General features: G+C 45.5%; 1 protein-coding gene across 1 annotated transcript in view; it reads right to left on the bottom strand.

Annotated features, from left to right (window-relative positions):
- Positions 1 to 19139, bottom strand: part of FKBP4 (FKBP prolyl isomerase 4) — a 193068-nt gene that overhangs the window by 93141 nt on the left and 80788 nt on the right. The window contains exon 4 of the mRNA XM_029599954.1: positions 10157 to 10277. Within this exon, the coding sequence (XP_029455814.1) occupies positions 10157 to 10277 (121 nt within the window). The remainder of the gene's footprint in view (positions 1 to 10156; positions 10278 to 19139) is intronic.

Below are 19139 nucleotides of genomic sequence, written 5' to 3'. Positions count from 1 at the left end.
TATCTACAGTCGCGAGAATTGATGGACCAGAGGCAGCATGGTTTCACCAGGGGAAGATCTTGTCAGACAAATCTGATTGACTTTTTTGACTGGATAACCAAGGAATTGGATCAAGGAAGAGCACTCGACATCGTCTACTTGGATTTCAGCAAGGCTTTTGATACGGTCCCACACGGGAGACTGGTGAATAAAATGAGAAGTTTAGGCGTGAATGCCAAGGTGGAGACCTGGATTGCAAACTGGTTGACGGACAGAAAACAATGTGTTATGGTAAATGGAACTTACTCTGAAGAGAGAGCAGTGTTAAGCGGAGTGCCGCAGGGATTGGTGTTGGAACCGGTCCTGTTCAATATCTTGTGAGCGGCATTGCAGATGGGAAAGAAGGTAAGGTTTGTCTTTTTTGCGGATGACACTAAGATCTGCAACAGAGTGGACACGCCAGAATGAGTGGAGAGAATGTGACGAGATTTAAGGAAACTGGAAGAATGGTCGAAGATATGGCAGCTGAGATTCGATGCCAAGAAGTGCAGAGTCATGCACATGGGGTGTGGAAATCCGAAAGAACTGTATTCGATGGGGGGAGAAGGGCTGATATGTACGGAGCAGGAGAGAGACCTTGGGGTGATAGTCTCTAATGATCTGAAGACGGTGAAACAATGTGACAAGGCGATAGCTAAAGCCAGAAGAATGCTGGGCTGCATAGAGAGAGGAATATCAAGTAAGAAAAGGGAAGTGATAATCCCCTTGTACAGGTCCTTGGTGAGGCCTCATCTGGAGTACTGTGTTCAGTTCTGGAGACCATATCTCCGAAGGGGCAGAGACAGGATGGAGGCGGTCCAGAGAAGGGCAACCAAAAAGGTGGAGTGTCTTCATTGAATGACTTATGAGGAGATATTGAAGAATCTAAATATGTACACCCTGGAGGAAAGGAGGAGCAGAGGTGATATGATTCAAACTTTCAGATACTTGAAAGGTTTTAATGATCCAAAGACAACGACGACAAACCTTTTCCGTTGCAAAAAAATCAGCAGAACCAGGGGTTACGATTTAAAACTTGAGGGAGGAAGACTCAGAACCAATGTCAGGAAGTACTTCTTCACGGAGAGGGTGGTGGATGCCTGGAATGCCCTTCCGGAGGAAGTGGTGAAGACCAAAACTGTTAAGGATTTCAAAGGGGCATGGGATAAACACTGTGGATCCATAAAGTCTAGAGGATATGAATGAAGAGAAGAGGCAAGGGGGTGCCTTGCTTGCAGGAATGACAGCTACTACCTGGAGATTAATATCCTTATTCAATAAACATACACACAGTTAATGCGACTCCAACATTGCTCTATGCTTCACGGCAAGAGGAAATGTGGAAAAAAGATTTGCATCCACAAAAAAGCAGGGGAGTAGCTTGCTTGTTACGGTGGTTACTACCCCAAATCAATTAAGCCTGATACTTCACTTGGAATGCTTGTTACGGCGGTTACTACCCCAAACCAAATAAGCCTGATACTTCACTTTCAATGCACATCTAGCATAGCTGTCTGCTTCAACGGCAGAGAGAATGAAGAAAAGATTATTTATATTCAGCATCAACCAACAAGGAATGAATTACATAGTCTGGGTAAATAAATAAGCATGGGTGTAGCTTGCTTGTTACAGCGGCTACTACCCCGAATCAATTAAGCATGATACTTCACTTGGAATACATATCCAGTGCAGCTCACTGCTTCAACAACAGGGGGGAATGAAGTAAAGAGGATTTATATTCAGACAACCAACAAGGACTGAATTGCACAGGCAGGGTAAACAAATGGGAGCAGCTTGCTTATTACGGCGGTTACTACCCCAAACCAATTAGCTAGATACTTTACTTAGATGCAGCTCCAGCACTGCTGTCTGCATCGATGGTGGGGGTGGAAGGGAATTGGAACCAAAAAGTTACCAATAAGGGCCCTGACCTCAGCGGTCAGAGTAACAGATAAGTATGAAAACAATAGGTGTGAAAGCTTGCTGGGCAGACTGGATGGGCCGTTTAGTCTTCTTCTGCCGTCACTTGTATGTTTCTATGTTTCTATAAGACACGACCCGAGGGAAGTGAGAGAGTACAGGCACAGGCGAAGCAAGAACACAGGAGCTGGGACGAAGCAGGGTCAGCCCCCCACTGAGCCAACACGCACCACTGAGATCAGATGGAGGCAGAGGGCTGGAAATGAAGAGACAAGGAACTGGAACAGAAGAATCCGGATCCTAGAAAACATGAAAAGAGTCCGAGTGCGAGAGGAGACGAGAACTCCTGGACTTGGACGAGACGAGACTCTGGAAACTTGGATGAGACGAGAATCCTGGAACATGGAAGAGACTAGACTCCTGGAGCTTGGAAGGGACGAGACTCTTGGAACTTGGAAGAGACGAGATTCTTGGAACTTAGGTGGCACTGTCCCTCAGGGCGCCCTACACAGCCAGATGTGGACTGGTCACGGACCACCCTGTCCCGCTGCGCGCCCTACACAAGCTGAGAGGAGAGCGGGACATGCACAGGACGGAGAAGGGATCTGGACAGCGAGAGGAGACGAGAACTTCTGGACTTGGACGAGACGAGACTCTGGAAACTTGGATGAGACGAGAATCCTGGAACATGGAAGAGACTAGACTCCTGAAGCTTGGAAGGGACGAGACTCTTGGAACTTGGAAGAGACGAGATTCTTGGAACTTGGAAAAGACGAGATTCTTGGAACTTGGAAAAGACGAGATTCTTGGAACTTAGGTGGCACTGTTCCTCAGGGCGCCCTACACAGCCAGATGTGGACTGGTCACGGACCACCCTGTCCCGCTGCGCGCCCTACACAAGCTGAGAGGAGAGCGGGACATGCACAGGACGGAGAAGGGATCTGGACAGCGCTTGAAGAGAGGCCCACCCAGAAGGGGATTCCAGTCACCCGAAGATGGACACCAAATGAGACTGATTTGCTCTCACGAAGGTCGACTGGAGACGAAGTCCAGTGGACGGCAAGGCTGCTCGCAGATTCATCAGGATCGGGATTGGAATGAAGGACATCGGTACACAAGGGAATGGTACCTCCGGACACAAGGACATCTGGACGAGTGGACATCTGGAACATCTGGGACAATTAGTACAGACGAGAAACTCCAGGGCTTCAGGAAGAGGAAGCATAGGACTGGAACATACCACGAAGAAGGTCTGACGAGGGACGAGACCCGGAACATCAGACGGAGACATCGAGAACAAGAACATGGAACATGAAGTCATCTGGTTAGGAGCAGACCATGGAGGACCTTGACCGGAGAACAGGAGACATGGATGACCATGGAATCCGGTGGAAGGAATCCTTTGGAAGCCGTGGAATCCATTGGATTCTGATTCGAAGGCTCTGAGGAACTGAAGCAGGGCCTTTATATAGGGCTGGTCAAGGAAGTGCAGTGAAGACGTCATCTGGTGGGGCTGTGGACTGCTTCCTGTTGCTGGCCCTTTAAAAGAGGAGACGAGGCGCACGCCCACGCCTAAAGGGACCCCGGATGAAGAAGCTGAGGCCTACAGTGGCGTCCTGCCGCATGAAGGAGAGAACTCAAACTGAGGAGCCGTATTAATGTGGATTCCGCTGCCAGTTTTTTGTGCTGGGAGTGGCAAGGTAATATCATTCACAACCTTTTACCCAAAACCACTGTATTCCAGTTTTACCCTAATGTGTAACCACAAATCCAAAACAATGGTACAACTGGTCAGTCTTAACTAATGCAAGTCTTTAGCCAAATCTATATGTGGGCCCCTTACTCTAAGGGTCTGTATTTTAACACAGACTCTGATATGGTATAGGGTCACCTTACTTTAATTACAACATCATTTTTTTGTTTAGTTTTTGTTTTTCTATGTTAAAAATATTGTTGCTTTCAGTTTTCAATAGATTATTAATTCTCACTTCTAGCACAATATTCAAAGATACAGGAGGAACAATGATACTCATCCAGTCCAATCTTGGTTGGTCTCCCGACACGATCGTGTTTCGGACAGAAGTCCTGCCTCAGGGGGTTTCCTTCAGTATCTGCATCAAAGAGCACCATCCAATGTTGAATGTTGCAAATCTTGACCTTCTTATATTCTTGGCTTTCAAGTTCTTCTTCATTATGCGTCAGCCCATCTGAGCCGCGTCTGCTCTTAAAATGGCATCCCGCACAGAGTGATCCTTTTATACCCCGAAACCGGAAATTGCGTCATCGGGAGCAGAAGACTCCTTTTACGTCGGGTTGTCTCTCTTAGTTCACAGAATCGCCGCTTCTTCATCTTTCAAACCAGACCATTCCGATAATGTTGCGGGCCTATGCCCTTTAATCTCTCACACAAATTATTTAAAATCGAAAAGTTCACATTCTATAGCATACCATAATCGTCAACAGTCTTCCTTCACGTCAACTTATGTTAATAGCTCCACCACGTCATTGATCACATGGACTTCTTTCATAATATGAACCACCATCATCTCGTCGTTTCCCATTTTTCGGGTTCTCTATCACGTCCTCGTATTTCAGAGGGTATTATCTCTAAAGTCCCCCATCACGTCGTCACTTCTAATTACGACCGTATTAGTCACATAATCCATAAATCTACGGACTCGGGGTTTATCTTAGTGGATAAATAATGTCCTTAATCACAAAGGTCTCTTACGCCTCTTGAACAGCACAGAAGATCGCGTAGCTTATCCTCCATCTCGTCATCTATTGTAATTACGTCAAATCCATATCGCATTCCTCGTGTTCCAGGTAGCAGTTTCGTATTGTGCCCTTCATCGCATAATGGCTACTAATTTCAAGCGTATCTCTAATATCCACACTTCAGTGATATAATCCCTGTAATCTTTCACATATACAACCTTACTTTACTTTATTGTCTCAAACGAATCCCTCGTTTAAGGATGGCACTTACTAAAATATCCTGCTCATTTGGAGATTTCACAGCACAGGGTCCTTTATCACAATGGCCAGCAGTATTTAGTCCGCGCCCACCACGGATGAGCGCTTAAATGAGAGAATACCAATTAATCTTCTCGTTTAGTCCGAGCGGGTCCACTGTATTTAACCAGTAGATCCAGAATTGTTCGCGCACATTTAAACGTAATTGAATGTCTCCCCCGCATGGGCCGGATTGTACCTGTTCCAAAACTAGCCACTTTAAATCTGTGAAATTGTGATGTAATGTAACACAGGGTTGTACCATTGGGGCTGCCAATTTCTCAGTTATTATACAACTTCTGTGCTCGATCAATCTTATTCTGATTTTACGTTTTGGAGGAAGAAGGTCTCATGATTGGAGAGCATCAACCTGGTGTAGCAGGAAAGGATCCTGTAGCAAGGACCTGCTCTCCAGGTGATGCACTGTCCTTTCATACCAAGGATATCTCCCCAAGGCCTACTGCCCAGGAGGGAAGGGTTAGGTCGGCCGTCATAGTTGGTGATTCGATTATTAGGAATGTAGACAGCTGGGTGGCTGGTGGGCGGGAGGATCGCCTGGTAACATGCCTACCTGGTGCGAAGGTGGCGGTCCTCACGCGTCACCTAGATAGGATTTAAGACAGTGCTGGGGAGGAGCTGGCTGTCGTGGTACATGTGGGCACCAACAACATAGGAGAATGTGGGAGGGAGGTTCTGGAAGCCAAATTTAGGCTCTTAGGTAGAAAACTTAAATCCAGAACCTCCAGGGTAGCATTCTCTGAAATGCTCCCTGTTCCACGCGCAGGTCACCAGAGGCAGCCAGAGCTCCGGAGTCTCAATGCGTGGATGAGACGATGGTGCAAGGAAGAAGGATTCAGTTTTGTTAGGAACTGAGGAACCTTTTGGGGAAGGGGGGAGTCTCTTCCGAAGGGATGGGCTCCACCTTAACCAGGGTGGAACCAGACTGCTGGCGCTAACATTTAAAAAGAAGATAGAGCAGCTTTTAAACTAGAACAAAGGGGAAAGCAGACAGTCACTCAGCAGTGCATGGTTCGGAGAGAGGTATCTTCAAAGGATACTAATGATGCATTAGAATTAGGGCATCCCGACAGTGAAATTCCAATAATAAGAAAAGCAGTCCAAGTGCCTGTAACTAAAAACTCACCTGAGCTAAAAAATTCTAACTTATCCCTATCAATTAAAAAGCAGAATGAAAATACAAACAAAAAACAAACTTTGAAATGTTTGTATGCTAATGCCAGAAGTCTAAGAAGTAAGATGGGAGAATTAGAATGTATAGCAGTGAATGATGACAGACTTAATTGGCATCTCAGAGACATGGTGGAAGGAGGACAACCACTGGAACAGTGCTATTCCGGGGTACAAATTATATCGCAATGACAGAGAGGAGCACCCGGGAGGCGGTGTGGTGCTTTATGTCCGGGATGGCATAGAGTCCAACAGGATAAATATCCTACACAAGACTAAATGCACAATTGAATCTTTATGGGTAGAAATCCCTTGTGTGTCGGGGAAGACATAGTGATAGGAGTATACTACAGTCCACCTGGTCAAGATGGTGAGACTGACAGTGAAATGCTAAGAGAAATTAGGGAAGCTAACCAAATTGGTAGTGCAGTAATAATGGAAGACTTCAATTACCCCAATATTGACTGGGTAAATATATCATCGGGACATACTAGAGAGATAACGTTCCTTGATGGAATAAATGATAGCTTTATGGAGCAATTGGTTCAGGAACCGAAGAAAGAGGGAGCAATTTTAGATCTAATTCTCAGTGGAGAACAGGATTTGGTGAGAGAGGTAACGGTGTTGGGGCCGCTTGGCAATAGTGATCATAATATGATCAAATTTGATTTAATGACTGGAAGGGGGACAGTAAGCAAATCCACGGCTCTCGTGCTAAACTTTCAAAAGGGAAACTTTGATAAAATGAGAAAAATAGTTAGAAAAAAACTGAAAGGAGAAGTTCCAAAAGTGTGCAAGAGGCGTGGTCATTGTTAAAAAAAAATACCAACCTAGAAGCACAAACCAGATGTATTCCACACATTAAGAAAGGTGGAAAGAAGGCAAAACGATTACTGGCATGGTTAAAAGGGGAGGTGAAAGAAGCTGTTTTAACCAAAAGATCTTCATTCAAAAATTGGAAGAAGGATCCAACAGAAGAAAATAGGATAATGCATAAACATTGGCAAGTTAAATGTAAGACATTGATAAGACAGGCTAAGAGAGAATTTGAAAAGATGTTGGCTGTAGAGGCAAAAACTCACAGTAAAAACCTTTTAAAATATATCTGAAGCAGAAAGCCTGCGGGAAGTCAGTTGGACCGTTTAATGATCGAGGGGTTAAAGGGGCACTTAAGAACATAAGAACATGCCATACTGGGTCAGACCAAGGGTCCATCAAGCCCAGCATCCTGTTTCCAACAGTGGCCAATCCAGGCCATAAGAACCTGGCTTGGAGAAGAGACGGCCGAGGGGGGATATGATAGAGGTGTTTAAAATCATGAGAGGTCTAGAACGGGTAGATGTGAATTGGTTTTTTACTCTTTCGGATAATAGAAAGAATAGGGGGCACTCCATGAAGTTAGCATGTGGCACATTTAAAACTAATCGGAGAAAGTTCTTTTTCACTCAACGCACAATTAAACTCTGGAATTTGTTGCCAGAAGATGTGGTTAGTGCAGTTAGTATAGCTGTGTTTAAAAAAGGATTGGATAAGTTCTTGGAGGAGAAGTCCATTACCTGCTATTAATTAAGTTGACTTAGATAATAACCACCGCTATTACTAGCAACGGTAACATGGAATAGACTTAGTTTTTGGGTACTTGCCAGGTTATTATGGCCTGGATTGGCCACTGTTGGAAACAGGATGCTGGGCTTGATGGACCCTTGGTCTGACCCAGTATGGCATGTTCTTATGTTCTTAAGTCAATCAACTCCTGGATGGCTTCCAGTATCGAGAAATAGCAAGAGGCTTTCCATAGAGACACCAGGATGGGATTCCTCTTTGGTTCCGACATAGGGTCCGTGCCGGGAACTCCCAGTCTTCAGGGTCTGGAAGTCCAGGGCCAGCAATTCATTTCTGTGGAAAAATTGTAGCATGGTCCGGTATGACTCCAGGCCTGGAAGGATTTCCCCGTCCTCCAATGAGTCTGCATCCCCATCATCGTCCGTGGTTTCTGGGTCCCTATCAGGGATACCCTTAGTGAGGCAAGGCATGTCCTGAGGCATGCTGATAAGGCTGGGAGGATGAAGCCTTCCCAGCTGGGGCTCAGATTGTGCAGGGGCAGCAGCTGACTGAGCCTAAACAAAGGCTTGACGGCCCTGAAAGAATTCCACCCAAGAAAAAGTCACTGGATCCATACCTAGCCCAGAAGAACTGGGGTAGGCGCCACTGAACTGCCCTCTCCTGAGTAGGACACAGCCCAGGGATTACTCAGATCTGAGGTGCTACCGGATAAGGTCGTGGCTGACCCGTCCTCCAACTGAGAGGGGCCGGGCTTGGAGAAGTTCTGAGAGTCCAACCCTCCTTGGACTTCCTCACAGTGCTGACACAGGAAGAATTCTAGGTCAGACTGTGCAGTCCTAATATGGCAGGCAGCACAATGGGAGTGTCACTTGTGCTTCTTTGTTGCCAGAGCCATAGTTAACTGTAGCTTGTGCGTTCAGCTGGTTACTGCCTGAGCTTGAGAGCGCACAAATCCGCCCCAACGCACGTAAGTATAGGCATCCGGTTGTGACTGAATATATGTGTGTACTTATGCGTGCAGTTATGTGCACAGGTGTGCACGCACCTATGTGCCCGTTAGGTGCACAACAGGGCCAGCCTGAACTGCGCATACCAATGGTCAATGAGAGAAAATGGCGCCGCACCAAACCGTGCGTAAGATGGCGTCACCCGGCCTGCCACGTAGAGTGCCCACCGAGTCTGAAGTGGGGCCTAACCAATCTGGGGGCCACACAACCCACTCAGAAAATCCCCTTCCCTTGCCTTAACGGGATCGAGAACGTCGTCAGAACGGCATGCCATGCAAGGAGACCAGAGGAAAGACTTACTGAAGCCCTTCCACATCTCTGAATCAGAGGAGTTCTTTACTTAACTGGGCTCAGCGCTTACCGGCTGAGTACAGAGACGGTATCCAACTGCGGTGGAGAGGGCATAGGCCATCACCGCCGCACTCTGCTTCCTGCACCTGCTGACTTATAACTGCTTCAGCAGCAAAGTCCACGCCGGGAACCTGCTATTGGACTAAGGCACACCTCTGAGGGAACTCGGAAATTGCCTCAGGAATTCTCAACTGGGGGAGGGACCATTAGGCATCACCGGAGGAGAGTGGGGCTTGATCTTTCTCCAATTTAAAGGTAAAATTTAAAGGTAAAATTTCCTCTTCTAAAGAGTACTGTGTTCCTGATAGGGAAGGCACAATCCACATCTGCTAGGAGATGGAGAGATAATGAAGGGCTGAGGTCAATGCAGGGATATATCTAGGGTGACGTCAGCTTTGAACCCTGACTCCGTCTCCATCTGCTAGCAGGGGAGCACATAACCCATTGGTTCTGAGTCTATCTGGCTACATGCTAGGAAATATTTGCATTTTCAAGTTGTTCCTGTTTGAGTGTTTGCAATTAGTTCTGTTGTGATATAGGAATTTTACTATACTGCTGTCATTCACCTTACTCAAGACTATCCAAAGGCCAAACCCACACCTAACGTGTTATAACAGGGTTAATACTACATGGGTTACAAGTGTCTTTTTTTGCAGGGTTTTCTGAGTGGTAGTCCAGCAGAGCATGTTTTTTGGCACAACAAACTGGTGCCAGCTACAGGGTCCAGCCAGCAACAATTTTATGTACTGGTAGGTGGGGTACGAGCACCTGGGGATCATTCCTGCACAATTTAGAAATTTTGGATTTGTGGATGGGGTAAAATAGTTTCACAGGAGCATGTCAGTTTTGACAGATTGAATTGATTAGGGAGCAGGGCTTTTTTTCAGTGGCAAAATGGGGCCTGGGGCAGAGCATGAGACTGACAGTTTCTATAGTGTAATAGTTAATGAGGAAAACCATCAGACTATAGAAACAGCGCAGCAAAAATGTAATCACATAAGAATTTTTTTGCACACACAGCCTACAAAAAATTAAAGGAACACTGCTTCTCAAATACAAATCATAGAAACACATGACCAAGCACTTTCACTTACTTTCCACAATAGCACCATCATTCGGCTTGGAATAGCCCTCTCCCTTCACCCGAATTCTTCGTATTATTCCACCATCCTCATCTTCTGAGAGATCTTCACCTTTAAAGTCAAACAGTTCCACCTAGAAAAAAAATGTTTTGTTCAGAAAACCTCAGTGAGAACACAGCAAAAGCATTATGACATACACTATATATTTGTCACCATAGCACCCAGTTCCCCTTAAAAAGGGACCATTTCCTAACTTCAGATGGTAGAAAAAAAGATTAGCAGGTTCTTCAGCTACTTTTGAGATGAATTTGAGATCTTTTCCTTATTTCTCTAGTGTGAAAGTCACATCTTACTACCCCCTCCATCTCCCAAACTTATACTGTGCATGCAGCCTTAAACTCAATAGGAAGAGGAAACGTTCACCCAAGCATTAACTCTTCACGCCATTTATCCAAAATAGTTAGTTGCTACCTGTGATTTTGGCTCTGACTCAAGAATAGATATTTGGCAAAGCGAAAACAAATGTCATGACCTAAAATATTTTCAAAGACACAAGATGAGAAACCAGTACAGATGTTCAAGTGATGTCCTCCACTGTGCCCACTAGCACCAAATCACACACATAGAGACAGGGGATATCAAAGCAAATAATGTACTATATTCCATGCAGGAGTTAACCTATAAAAATGTACATAAAGTGAAATTGCTTACTTGTAATTAGGTTTCTCCAAGAACAGCAACTCAGTATATTCAGAGGGATTAATAAATATTTTATTTTTATTTTATTTATTTATTGATTTTTATATACCGTCGTTCGGTGGAGCCATCACAACGGTTAACAAGGCATAACATATACAATTTCTAATACATGTAAGTACAGTGCTTAGTTAAAATGGTAAAAAAGAATCAATAGCACACATAATAGAATCAAGGTTACATTTAAACATTACTCTGTTAACATTTGTTCCATGTAACGTTACTGTTTCTTGTAAACCGATACAAGGTGCAAACGGTTCTCGGTATATAACAGCTATTAAATAAAGTAAAAGAAATAAATAAAAATATTAAAAGAAAGACTAAAAGAAGTTAAAATATCATGGAATGATTGTATAGAATAGGTAATAAGGGTTGAGTGGATTGTTAAGGATCTTGGTATGCCTTCATGAATAGCCAGGTCTTTATGTCCCTTTTGAATGTCTTAAGACTCGTTTGTAATCATAATTCAGTAGGAAGTGCGTTCCATAATTTTGGGCTTGCAAGCGAGATTGTACGTTCTCGAACTTGTGAGAGTTGTGCCGATCGTACTGATGGGATTGTTAATACTCCTTTGTTAGCTGATCGTAGATTTCGTTGGGGTACGTGAAGTTTGATTGCTGCATTTAATCAGTCTGTCTGTTCTTCATGTATAATTTTATGTAAAATGGTTAGCACTTTGTATTCGATTCTGAATTTTATTGGTAGCCAGTGTAGTGATATCAGATTTGGAGTAATGTGCTCATATTTCTTGGTGGCAGTTAAGATTCTAGCTGCTGAGTTCTGGAGAATTTGTAAGGGACAAATGATAGAAAGAGGTAGACAGAGTAAAAGTGAATTGCAATAGTCAATGTTAGTGAATATTTATTTATTTATTTATTTATTTAAACTCTATATCGACCTTCATGGTTAGAACCATAGATCGGTTTACACAGAACGGGGTAAACTGTAACAAAGAACAATCGTTTAACAGAAGCAGCAAAAGTTACATTCAACAATATGAGAAGTTGTAGTACAATCTACAAGTAGATTGTACTACAACTAGTAGATTGTACTACAACTAGTAGATTGTACTACAAGTACAGAGTAGTACTCTGTTCTACAAGTACAGAGTACTACTTGTATATTGTACTTGTAGATTGTACTACAAGTAGTACAATCTACAAGTAGAATATGAGAAGTTGTAGTACAATCCTGAAGTCATCTGGGTTTAGAAAGGACTTTAGTCGTCTTAGTGTTAGTAGTTTGTGATAGCCATCTTTTATCTTTGCTGCAATGTGGGTTTTGAAGTTTAATTGATACAAGCTAGGTTGAGAGTACATTGCACAAATCTCATCTTGGAGTGAGTTTCCTCACTCCAAAGGCCAGCAAATCTTCACAAGAGACCACTGTTCTGTTTGTAGGTGTCATGTACAATGTCAAAGTGGCCCCTAACCCCCTACACTCTTACCTAATCCCCACCTCGAGTTACTAGGTGGCCCTACCATAGGGATACAAATACCTACCTATGGGCCATGATATTATGGCCAGTCTCTCTCTCTCTCTCTCACTCATATCTGGGACCATTAAAAATGGTCCCCCAGTGGTTGAATGCAGGAAATACAACAGGTCTAGCACTTATCACAGATTCTGAAATGGTATCGCAATTTGCACTAACTTAGCTCTTCGCAGAGGTAATTAGCGCAAATTGCGATAAATGCTATATTAGCATAAAGCACACCCCTTTTGCTATCGCATGCGGTACTTACCACATTTTGATAAATCCAGGCTTGAATGAGGCATTAAGAAATATCAAAAACTCAGAACTGATCCTCCAATGCCTAACTGTAGGATATTTTTAGGTCCCAAATAATGGAGGCCTTAGAAGATGCAGAGAGAGAATCAAAACATACGAGTTAGAGAAGGAGGAAAAATAAGACTACGCAGCAGCCAAAAGGAGGGTCCTGCCAAAAACACCAATACTAGATTAAGATTCCACAAGGGAACTGGCCACCGTAGGGGTGGCCGGAGGTGCTTCACCCCTTTCATAAAATGGGCCACGTCCGGATGAACAGACAGGCGGGTTTCGTGCACCTCACCCCTGAAATAGAAGAGAGCTGCTGCCTGGACCTTTGAGGAGTTTAGAGTCAAACCTTTATTCAAGCCGTCCTGCAAAAATTCCAGAATTAGTGGGATTTTGACCATCTAAGGGGAAGCACCGCGGTCCTCGCACCAGGCCTCAAATACTCTCCAGATCCGCACATATGCTAGGGACGTAGAGAACTCCCGCACGCAGAGTAGGGTGGCAATTACTGCTGCCGAATATTCTTGCTTCATCAGGCAAGCCATCTAAAGGACCAGACCGTAAGAAAGAATACAGTCAGATCCTCGTGAAGGACTGGTCCCTGCTGTAGCAGGTCCCTGTGCGGTGGGATGCACGGGGGGGGGGGTCTCCACCAGGAGTGTTCACAAGTCCACATACCAAGGACTCCTGGGCCAATCTAGAGTTACTAGTAGGACTAATCCCCTGTGGTGCTCGATTCTGCCCAGCAGGGCCATGGAGGGAAGGCATATAGCAACTCCTCTTCTGGACTGGTCTGAACGAGAGTGTTGATCCCCAGGGACCACTGATCTCTTCTGCGACTGAAGAATCAGGAAACTTCGCGTTGTGAGATTCGGCCAGCAGGTCGATGGATGGGAGACTCCAACAATCTACTACCACCTGAAAAGCTTGGCCAATCAACGCCCACTCTCCTGGATCCAGACTCTCCCAGCTTAGAAAGTCTGCTCTGATGTTGTCTTTTCCTGCTATGTGGGAGGCTGATATCGTCTGTAGATGTATTTCCACCCATTCCATAAGGAGGTCTATCTCTTGTGACACTTGCTGGCTTTTCATTCCACCCTGGCGATTGATGTAGGCTACCGTCATTGCATTGTCCAATATTACATGGACCGCTTGACCCTGGAGTATGTGGCTGAATTGTAGACTCACCAATCTGACTGCCCTGGCTTCCAGGCAGTTTATGTTCCAGAGGACCTCTTCCATGGTCGAACATCCCTGAGCCATTAGTTCCTCACAGTGAGCTCCCCAGCCCCAGTGGCTCGTGGCTGTCGTGAGGACCAGCCAGTTCAAAGAGGATAGGGGTACACCCCTGCCCAGATCAGCTTCCTGCAGCCATCACTGAAGCAGAGAGCATACTTCCATCAGTAAGTGGAGGCGAATCGAATAGTCTTGAGACTGTGGGTTCCAACGTGACAGCAGGGAGCGTTGAAGTGGTCGCACGTGAGCCCTCGCCTACAGCACTACTTCCACAGTTGCCGCCATCAAACCAAGAACTTGAAGACAGCTCCGCACCATTGGGCGTTTCATGCTCATCAACCAACTTACTTGGGACATCAACCTCCTTATCCATGCAGTCGAAAGGAAGACCTTGCCCTGCTTGGTGTCAAATCGGACTCTCAGATATTCCAAGGACTGGGTGGGTTTGAGACTGCTTTTGTCCAGGTTTACAACCCAATCGAGTTCCTGAAGCAAAGAGGTCACCTTGTTGGTCACCCGGAGACTCTCTTCCACAGACTTTGCCCAGATGCACCAGGATTCCCTCTTCTCAATACTGCCGCTACGACCACCATAATCTTGGAAAATGTTCTAGGGGCTGGGGCCAGGCCAAAGGGCAGCACCCGAAAATGATAGTGGTGACCCAGCACTGCAAAGCGTAGGAAACGTTGATGCTCTTGCCAGACTGGAATATGTAGGTGATTGTATAGCCATTATCAGGGAGCTTTCGGTTTCCATGCAGAAACGAATCATTCAGATGTTGGTTGATGCTCTTGACATCCAAGATGGGGCAAAAGGAACCTTCCTTCTTGGGTATGATGAAATAGATGGAATAATACCCCATGCTTTCCTGGGGCTTAGGTACTGGTGTTATAGCCCTCATCCTGAGGAGTCTTAACAGGGTAGTCTCCATTGCCTGCTTCTTGTGCTGGGAGTGACAAGGAGATATCATGAATTTGTCCCGAGGACTGCTGCGAAATTCCAGCAATGGGTACTGGAGGTCTTGTATGACCTCCAGTACCCATTTGTCCGAAGTGATCTCAACCCACCGTTGGTACAAGAGGGACAGTCGACCCCCTATCTCCTCGTTCCAAGGGTGGGTCAGCAAAATTTTATTGGAGGGTTCGGGACGAACCTGAACCCGAGCCTGCCCCTCTCTTGGGCTGTAGGCTCCGAAAGGACTGAGACCTCCCAAACGACAGAGACCTCTGAAATGTCGAGTTTCTGTAGGGGCGAAAGCGTTGGGAGCCTTTGGATTGACCCCTCATAGACGAGGGGCACTGTAACTACTTTCTCTTATCTTCTGGTAGCCGGGGAACTGGGGATTTGCCCCATTTACTGGACAGATTTTCCAATTCACTTCTGAAGAAAAGTGATCCTTTAAAGGGCATCTTTGTGAGATTTGCCTTGGAGGTTGCATCTGCTGATCAATTCCGCAGCCATACCTGTCTTCTGGCTGCCACCTCTGAGGCCACTCTTCTGGCCGAGGTACGGTCTAGGTCTGAGCCTGCATCAGCTAGAAAGGCAGCGGCAGGTTCCAAACCGCTCTGGAATTCATCACCGAGTCATCCACCTCCCGCGAGAGGAGAGGCACAAACGAGCTACCAGGGCACAAGAAGCAGCAATCTGTACGGTCATAATTATTGCGTCAAAGGCCTGTTTAAGGATGGACTCCATCCGTCTATTGTGTGCATCCTTTAAGGCCGCTCCTTCCACTACCAGGATAGTTCTTCGCTTAGAGACGGCACAGACCAGTGCATCCACTTTAGGGAAAAGCAAATGTTCTCTCGCTGCCAGATCCAGTAGGTATAGAGCTTCTAATGCTCATCCACCTTTAGAACTTGTTTCTGGGGCTTTCCACTCAAGATCAATCAACTCCTGGATGGCAGATTTTATTAAATTGCACTGCACTTTTTTTTTTTTTAACATTTTTAATTTGTCTCAACCAGTTTCACTGTAGTTTCCACCGCTTGAATCTTATTTTCCATTCTCTGAGCTTTATTTATATTTTGTTTTACAACAGTAGTTAAATCATTTATAGCTCTATTCATATTAGTCAGTGCCTTCCAAATTTCTTCCAGGGTAATTTTTGCTGGCATTTCCAAAGGAGCATTAACAATTACCTGTATTTCAGTTTCCTTACCGCCTAACTCCAAGGGGTCTTCCTCACCCCGCTCCAAATGCCGTGCCTCCTCGTTCTTATCCTTGGAGCCCTGATGAAATGGGCTCTCCGAAGCAGACGGCAAATCGCTGTCACTTCTCGGGGCACTAGAAGTCCTTGGGGTTGCTTCTTCCAATGGTGCTGACATTAGTTGTTCTCTCCCCTCTCTTTCTGGGGGTCTGGGGCTGAGGGATGTTTCTTCGGCCACAGCATCCAGAGGCTGCTCTCCGCCGGGCTCGCTCACGGCTCCTCCTTCCGGTTTCTGGTCATGCTCTCGAAAGCTTCCTCGATCCGAGGTTGTCTTAAGGCACTATTCGGAGTGGAAGTAAGGTTTTCTTGAATTCTTGCCTTTCTCTTTGTAAGAGGCATTATAAGAATGAAGAAAATCTTTCAAAGAAATTCTCTCCAATTTAAAAGTAGAATTTCTTCTTCCAAAAAGGTACAGCAATCCCCAAAAGGAAAGCATGTGCACATCTGCTGAAGACTGAGAAATACTGAAGAGCTGAGGTCACTGCAGGAGTGTATCTAGGGTGACGTCAGCTTTGAAATCTGACTCCGTCTCCATCTGCTGGCAGGGGAGCATAACCCATTGGTCCTGAGTCCATCTGGCTACACGCTAGGAAATTTTGCATTTAAACTATTCGGTTTTGTCTTTTCCTTTGTGGCTTTACTTGTATTGTATATATCTTTCTGTAATAATACATATACCATTACCTCATTATAGGTCTTGTTCTCTGGGTTTCAGGGAGTTATCCTTCAAATGTTTAATTTTGACTCCACAAACAGCTAATCTCATGTTATGTGACCAGTTCAATGAAATACCAAAACTTCTACTAATGTGGTATCAGGTGGACTTGCTCTTTGATCTAGTTCAGCTGATGTATTTTGAGTGTCTTCTAATCTATTCACTGAGCATAACTCCTTCCTGTTTAATTTGCCGATGTCCATACATAGTGCAATCTAGCTTTGGCAATTCCCATTTTTTTGAATCCATAGAGGTTGCCAAATGTGAAATTACTTTACCTGTAATAAAAATTCTCTAAAAGCAGCTTATTAGTCGCAAGGTCCACTTACATACCCTTGTGAGCTTACAAATTCAATTCTATCTTTAAGCTTTACAAAAAAGGAAACTGAGGATTTGAGCAGGCAGCTGATAGTGTGGCTACACAGTTGGCTTAGCAACCAATTCATGTTATGCTTTATGTTTTAATTTCTTGTATTGTATATTTTTAACTTTAATCTGTGATGATCAATTTGGAAATTGTGGCATACAAGAAATGTAAAATAAAGCTTCTAGATTCCAAAATTTCAGCTCGGGAGGCTCCTTCAATGCAACACAGGACACATGTAACCCCCATCTGATATTAGAGAAAATATACATTTCATCTTATCTGTTAATTTATTTTCCTTGATTTCAGCCAGACCAATCCAGATGCATGTGTGAAGAGTAGCAGCTTTGTAAGCCCTTAGTGCTGCAGCGTAGTTGGTGCAGCCTTGAAGGTGAACCCCCGAGGCCTACGCCAGCAGCTGGTGAATGTGCCCTGCAGCGGGACAGTCTGGGAGCTTCACCTTTACCAGCCGCCTCCCCTGCAGGTTGAGCCCTTGGGTTCTGGTGGCCAGTAGGATTTAGACAGGTCCCTAGGGTGGTGGTGATAACTTGAGTCCAGAGACTCAGGGGTCAGGGAAGGTAGCAGGCTAATGAAGTCAGAGATAGGCCAAGGTCAAGGCAGACTGCTAGCAAGATAGTCAGGACCAGGAAAGGGATCAAGAACCAGCAAGCAGGCAAATGTCATCAGGTCCAGACAAGAGGTCAAGATTTGGAGAGGCAAGCCAAGGGTAGATGAAGACATTGGATGAGTCAAGTAAGGGAGACAAGGCAAAGCTGGAAGGCAAGGCTGGAAGACAGGAACCAGGAATGCAGGAAGTAATAACACTTATTGCAAGCAGACCTGTCACTGAAGCGTCTGATGCTCCTTCAGAGGAGCCTTATATGCAGAGGAGGCCGTGATGTCATCAGAGAGTGCCGCAGCCATGTTCCTGCCATGGGCCCTTTAAGTATGGGGCTGTTGGGCGCACACACGCCATGGGAGGCTGGGAAGAGTGGTGATTGGCAGCGCATTGTGCTGCATGGAGTTACGTCCTGAACCTTGCTGCTGGTGGCATCTGGCAACAGCATACAAGCCGAGACGAACTTGGGTGAGTACTGAGAGCCGTGAATCATAACAGCATGGGTTTATGCTCCCCTACCAGCAGATGGAGTCAGAACAGAACAGACTTGCTGACTTCCCCCACCCCCTCCCCTTGTAAGGTCCCTTGTTGCCTTCAGCTTGCCAGTATTCAATGTAAACATTCTCTACATCCCAACTAAAAAGGCTTCCAAGTGAAAACAATGACTCCACACTCCCAAGCTAGGAGAGACCAACATGACAAACCAACAGATAGAACTGGGCCCACTGCAGCCCTCTAACTCCGTACAGATTCGTCATAGCAGATCCCAACAACTTGCTTTACCTGCAATTGAAATGTGAGCAATCCAGGAGGGTCCTACACTGGTCTGACTGGTCTCAAGGAAATGAAACTAACAGGTAGGAAAAATTTCTCCTTCCTCTTCATCCAGTCAGACTAGTACCCAAGCTATCCGTCATCTGGGTGGGACACTGCCAGACCTACTCCCAGTCAAAAGCCATCTCTTCCCTGCCTCTGACATAGAGACGATAATGCTTCACAAATTATTGCAAGGAAGTTCACAGAGTGCTCTGCAAATTTCCACTGGAAAGAATAAACGGAATTCCACCCATGGCAAAGGCTGTGCTCTGGCAGAATGCGCCAGTACCCCCTTCAGTAATGGCAAATCTTTTGCTATATAGGCCATGTCTATCATCCCCTTAATCCAATGTGCTATACACATTGGATTAAGGCTGCGCGATCCCCCAGCACGGCCGCTGTGCCGGAGGCCTCGGTCCCGCCCCGCCCCTTTATCAAAGCCCCGGGACATACGCGTTTCCCGGGGATTGCGCGCGTCACCAGGCCTATGCAAAATAGGC

Source organism: Rhinatrema bivittatum, chromosome 4 (assembly GCF_901001135.1).
Source record: "Rhinatrema bivittatum chromosome 4, aRhiBiv1.1, whole genome shotgun sequence".
NCBI classification, from domain to species: Eukaryota; Metazoa; Chordata; class Amphibia; order Gymnophiona; family Rhinatrematidae; genus Rhinatrema; species Rhinatrema bivittatum.
This window is presented reverse-complemented; position numbering and strand designations above follow the sequence as displayed.